At 41.9% G+C, this 6,000-nt stretch overlaps 1 protein-coding gene across 5 annotated transcripts in view; it reads left to right on the forward strand.

The window, feature by feature from the left end:
- The window catches only part of LOC106580184 (semaphorin-6A), a 102,169-nt gene extending 96,523 nt beyond the window's left edge, over nt 1-5,646 (forward strand). For all 5 annotated transcript variants that reach the window (XM_014160957.3, XM_014160956.3, XM_014160960.3 and 2 more), the window contains one exon: nt 2,147-5,646. In XM_014160957.3, coding sequence (XP_014016432.1) covers nt 2,147-3,264 — 1,118 coding nt within the window. In that variant the 3' untranslated portion in view covers nt 3,265-5,646. The remainder of the gene's footprint in view (nt 1-2,146) is intronic.
- The last annotated feature ends 354 nt before the right edge of the window (nt 5,647-6,000 follow it).

The following is a 6,000-nucleotide window of genomic DNA, read 5'->3' on the forward strand; positions in this document are numbered from 1 at the left end:
ATGGGAGGTTATCCAATGCCTTGCAAAGAAGGGCTCCTATTGGTAGAACGGTACAAATAAAAAAAGCAGACATTGAATATCTCTTTGAGCATGGTTATTAATTACACTTTGGATGGTGTATCAATACACCCAGTCACTACAAAGATACAGGTGTCTTTCTTAACTCAGTTGCTGGAGAGGAAGGAAACCGCTCAGTGATTTCACCATGATGGTGACTTTAAACAGTTACAGAGTTTAATGGCTGTGATAGGAGAAAACTGAGGATGGCTCAACAACAACATTGTTGTTACTCCACAATACTATCCTAATTGACATAGTGAAAAGAAGGAAGCCTGTACAGAATAAAAAGATGTGGCAAAGCAATTCCCTTTTTGTCTTGAATACAAAGTGTTATGTTTGAGGCAAATCCAATACAACACGTTACTGAGTACTACTCTCCATATTTTAAAACATTGTGGTTACTGCATCATGTTATGGGTATGCTTGTAATCGTTAAGGACTGAGGAGTTTTTCTGGATTTTTTTTTTTAGGTAAGCACAGGCAAAATCCTAGAGGAAAACCTGGTTCAGTCTTCTTTCCACCAGACACTGGGAGATGAATTCACCTTTCAGCAGGACAATAACCTAAAACAAAAGGCCACATCTACACTGGAGCTAAGCACAGGCAAAATCCTAGAAGAAAACCTGGTTCAGTCTGCCTTCCACCAGACACTGGGAGAAGAATTCACATTTCACTAGGACAATAACCTAAAACACAAGGACAAATCTACAGTGGAGTTGCTTACCAAGAAGACAGTGAATGTTTTTGTTTTGAGTAGCTGAGTTACAGTTTTGGCTTAAATCTACTTGAAAATATATGGCAAGACCTGAAAATGGTTGTCTAGCAATGCTCAACAAAGAATTTGACAGAGCTTGAATAATTGTTTTTATGAATAATGGAAAAATGTTGCACAATCCAGGTGTGGAAAGCTCTTAGAGACTTACCCAGAAAGACTCAGCTGTAATCATGCCAAAAGTGCTTGTACAAAGTATTGACTTGAGGGTGTGAATACTTATGTAAATGAGATATTTTTGTATTTCATTTTTCAATAAATTTGTTTTCTCTTTGTCATTGTGGGATATTGTGTGTAGATGGGTGAAAAAAAATCTATCAAAAAATGTATTTTGTGTCTCCTCCACATTCTTAGCAGATGTTAATGTGAGTGTAGCGAAACGCTTGTGCTTCTAGTTCCAACAGTGCAGTAATATCTAACAAGTAGTCTAACAATTTCCCAACAACTACCTAATGCACACAGATCTAAAGGGGTGAATGAGAATATGTACATATAAATATATGGATGATTGATGGCCGAGCGGCATAGGCAAGGTGTAATAGGTATAAAATACAGTATATACATATGATGTGAGTAATTCTGGTAGTGGTAGTTCTGAAGGTTCTGTAACTCTAGGAGCATGGATGGGCATTAGTTAACACATTCATCGCTCTCCATGTTTATAGTGAAGAGGACTTCTAATGGAGCTGGCCCATTTTATTAAAAACAACCCACTGCCGTTTCACTTGATGCAGTATCTTCTCCCTCCCTTTCTTTGCCAAGATGCTTGTCATCTCTTCTGCTGCACTTTTATTGAATCATCACTTTAGTAGCCCATAACCGCCTGTCTTTTTTTTCTCCTCTTTTTTTTTAAATTGATTGTCCTGGAAAGTGACCTCTAAGAAATTTATGACACAGCTCCTTTGATTTGGAGGTCTAATCATAAATGTAATATATTCTCTGATATATGAGATTGTATCATAGCCATATAAAACGAGTTCTATTTGCATCAAAGAAAATAAGCTTTCCCTTTGAACGTTCATTTATCTAATATCTTTTTTTCATTTCAGCTGCCGATGTTTAATCTTTTAATTCTTTGTAGAAGCCATAACATCATTTTTGCCAAGTGTAAGGCTGGATTTAAGCTGATAACATTTTCTCAAAAACAAGAGTCTACAGTCCTGCTGCAAATAGGACAAATTAGATAGGACAAATGCTTCGTTATTAATTGTGCTTTCTTCGTCAATTAATTTAACCATTTGATTTTCACCTATATCATTGATCACTAATTAATTTGCTGATATATTTGAAATAATTTCATCCTTGTCTTTGCAGGAGTTATCCGCGAGAGTTACCAGAAGGGGCGTGACCAGCTGGTCCCTGTCACACTGCTGGCCATCGCTGTCATCCTGGCCTTCGCCATGGGTGCCATCTTCTCTGGTATCCTCGTCTACTGTGTGTGTGACCACCGGCGACGAGACATTGAGCTGTCTGGGCGTAAGGACAAAGACCACGACAGGAGGGGCTCCATGAACAGCGTGACCAAGTTGACAGGCCTGTTTGAGACCGGGGCCAAGGACAGTCGCCCAGAGGCCATCCTCACCCCGCTCATGCACAACGGCCGCCTCACCAATGGTAAGATTCTGATCAAAGCCGACCAGCACCACCTGGACCTGGCTGGCATGCCCACCCCAGAGTCCACCCCCATGCAGCCCCGACGCAAGCCCAGCCGGGGAAGCCGCGAGTGGGAGAGGAACCAGAATCTGATCAATGCCTGCACCAAGGACCTGCAAACCATGGGCTCCCCAGTCATCCCCACTGACCTGCCCCTGAGGGCCTCCCCAGGCCACATCCCCAGTGTGGTAGTGCTTCCCCTGCCACAGCTCCAGCATCAGCAGGCCTACCAGCATGAGTATGTAGAGCAGCCCCACCGCAGCGACCTCAGCCAGATGAGCCTGGGTGACCAGGGTGCCACACTGGAGTACAAGGCCCTAAAGAGCCCCTGCCACAGCCTCAACCTGGTGGAGAGCGACGGACTGCCGCCCCGAGTGCCCCAAAGGGAGGCCTCCCTCACCATCCCCCCTGCCGTGCCCCAGATGGGCAAGCGGCTCGAGGTGCACTCCTCCGTCTATGGCCATGAGTACAAGCGGGGCTACCCGATGAGTGCCCAGAAAGGCTCTGCCCTCAAAAAGCACAACACCAACTCGTCCAACTCCTCTCACCTGTCCAGACACCAAAGTTTTAACCACGTGGAGTCGCCGCCCCCCGCCCCACAGAGGGTGGACTCCATGCTCATGAATTCCCAGGGGATGTCCCACTCCCGACAGCCCAGCATGAGCTCTTACGGTTCATTGCCCCGGACCGGGGTCAAACACCTCAAGCCTGACGTACCGCCCAAACCCTGTTTAGTGTCCCTCTCAACGAAAGTCAATTCCAATGACTCCTGCACATAATCAGCACGCTTAGAATACAGAACAGGAAACACAATTGCATCTCCTTTTGTCCTTGGTCTGTGTACAGCAAACACAACACACTTTTTTAAAGATTTTTTTTCTTCTTTTATATATATGTAAATATTCTACAAATGGTTAATGTTAAGCTCAGGCTGTTGACTCCCAGTTCCTCAGAAACACGTGAACACTTGCTACTGAGAAGAAAATGACTTTCATGAATATTTAATTGACAAGCAACAGTCACCCCTGTAGCATTCAAGACGGTGGCTGTGTTGGACTTTTGAACACTATGACTTGACTGATGTTTTGTTTTCTTAACTGACTGCTAAACGCACATAGACAGTGAGAGAAAAGTGGAGCAATTATATAGTGGAGACTGGGGTGTTCTCCCAGCAAGCACTTGGGCACAGCGAGCTCCGACTGGAATGACAGCTTCAGTTTACGTGGAAAACTGTGAAATGCCTCTCAGTGTTACAGCTACTGGACACAGCAATCAAGTTCTGCGTTGGTTGAAAAAAGCCTTGGTCTGAGAATCTTCTACTGCATTGGTTACTGAATAACACATGACTGTTAATAGTAATAGCTTGTTGTATTTATTTTTAATAAGTGCTTTTGAAGAAAATACTGACATTTTAGGCTCAGAGAGAAGAGTTATTTAAATATGAATTAATCAACAATGAAATTATTTAAAGTCAATCAACTGGAGCCAGTACAACTTTCTTGACACAAAAGGTCCACTAAGTCTTCAAGCGCCTTGGGTTTTTGAAGCTTGGGATATATGTGACCTCTGTATGGAGGATATATTTATTTAACTGTGCCAGATGGGACCTACATGATGGAGCAGAACCTCCCATGTTAAAGAAGTCAGAAAAATACAAACAAATAGAACTCCTGAAACTCACTCCCTCGATCACTCCTCCATGGGCATCTACATACGTTTGGCACTGTGGTTTTGCAGTCAGTCTCTCTCTCCCGGTTGGCTTCTGGCTCACTGTGTATTAACAAGGTTCACTCTTGCATATAAAAGTGCAAAGGGAAAAAAACGTGGAATTCCCCACATGAAAAAGAGAAGCGTGAGGATGTTGGGCGCTCTGCCAGGTGTGGAGAGCGGCCATTTTGGCAGGTACTGAAATGTCTTGTTTTCTCTAGGCGCATCATGCAGTCCTCTGATTGAATTACATCTGTTGATAGCCTGTTTCTCTTCCACATGTAAAGTTGTGCCTTACACCCTGAGTAGTGACATTTTCTTTAGCTGGTAACTATGTCTCCTCTTTGTATTTTCTTATGTCATCTTTCACTGGTTTGATAAAGGCAAATAAAGAATGTGTTCTTGTTGTAATTCTGTTCCCTAGAAATATACAGACCTATTCTTCTTTGTGGTTCATTTCTGATAGTGCCAATGATGTGCTTAAAGCAACCCTTTTTGTTGTGCTGGCAATGTCGATGAAGTTGTTGTGTGTTGAATTTTTTACTTTGCTGTTTGATTGGAGGGATTAATGTTTGTTCTTGAAATGGCCTCTTAGGGTCTTGCTGGTGCACAGCAATAATCAAACACTAACATATGAAAAACACACCAGTAGACTGTACAGACATGGCACCAGGTTCCTAGTGGACATGATAACACTTCAGTTTCTAGGCAGTGAAAAGCAGGCTGGTTCCTGTGATAGAAAAGAGTTAAAAAAAATATTAGGAGATGTTTTTTAAAAACACATGTTCCAGGGCGATTAGAGTAATTTAATTTGAACTAACTCTCTTTATCAAGGTCTTATGAATGAGAGTTTCATTGACCAATCTGATCACATTTTTATTGATCACATCTCCCCAAATCAACAGAGCACTCCTTTAGTATTGTGTGTAGATAGGTGAGTTTCTTGATCTCAAGCAGATTTCCATTTACAATGGAGGAAAGCCAACTATTTCTCATCCACAGCCAATGCAAGAAGAACGAGTAGGATATTTCCACTTCTGAGGCATATACAGTATGTGTTAATTGAACTAACGTGTACATAGATGCTTATAGGGTTCGATTGCAGCGACTGCGACATGCATCATGATCAGATTAGGTTTAGTAAAGGAAAGGTCATTTGAACTTTCCACCCCGATAGTGCAGATTGCATCTCTAGCCACGGTCTACATGGCTACTGTGGAAAGTGTGTCTCTTTGGTGTGTGTGCCTTTGTCTTTCACCCTTGCTATACACTGCTAGATGCAACTGAGACAGACTCAACTCGTTTTGAACTCTGTAAGCTTGTAAGATATTGTGATGTCACAAGGTTTTTTGCCCTACTCCACTTAACATCTGATTCACAGCTTAATGTATGTTGTAAAAAACATTCTCTTTAATAAATGCAAAATGTAATAAAAAAAAATATATTGTCATGAAGATGGTTGTATTTCCGTGATTTGAGAGCAAAACATACTATAAAAAAGATGCTTGCTCTGATGTTAGTACAACAGAACAGATAAAATGCTTTTAACTTATGGGAAAATACAGCTAACTTCCGTGCTATGGTTCTTATTTATGCTAAGAGTACAGGAGGTAGCACTTTAAAACCTATGTTATGTTGATCCAAGATATTTTGGAGAATTGTTGGCAGTATTTCAGTGTGAATAAACAGGCTGATAAGAATCAGTCTGGAGCCATTAACTGGTTTACAGGTTGGAGTCATTCATTCAACATCACCTTTATGATATGAAGGTGAGTCACTAATGCGTAGAGATTAGGTTACAAGGATGT

The sequence above is a fragment of the Salmo salar genome, chromosome 20 (assembly GCF_965601325.2).
Source record: "Salmo salar chromosome 20, fSalSal1, whole genome shotgun sequence".
Lineage (NCBI taxonomy): Eukaryota > Metazoa > Chordata > Actinopteri > Salmoniformes > Salmonidae > Salmo > Salmo salar.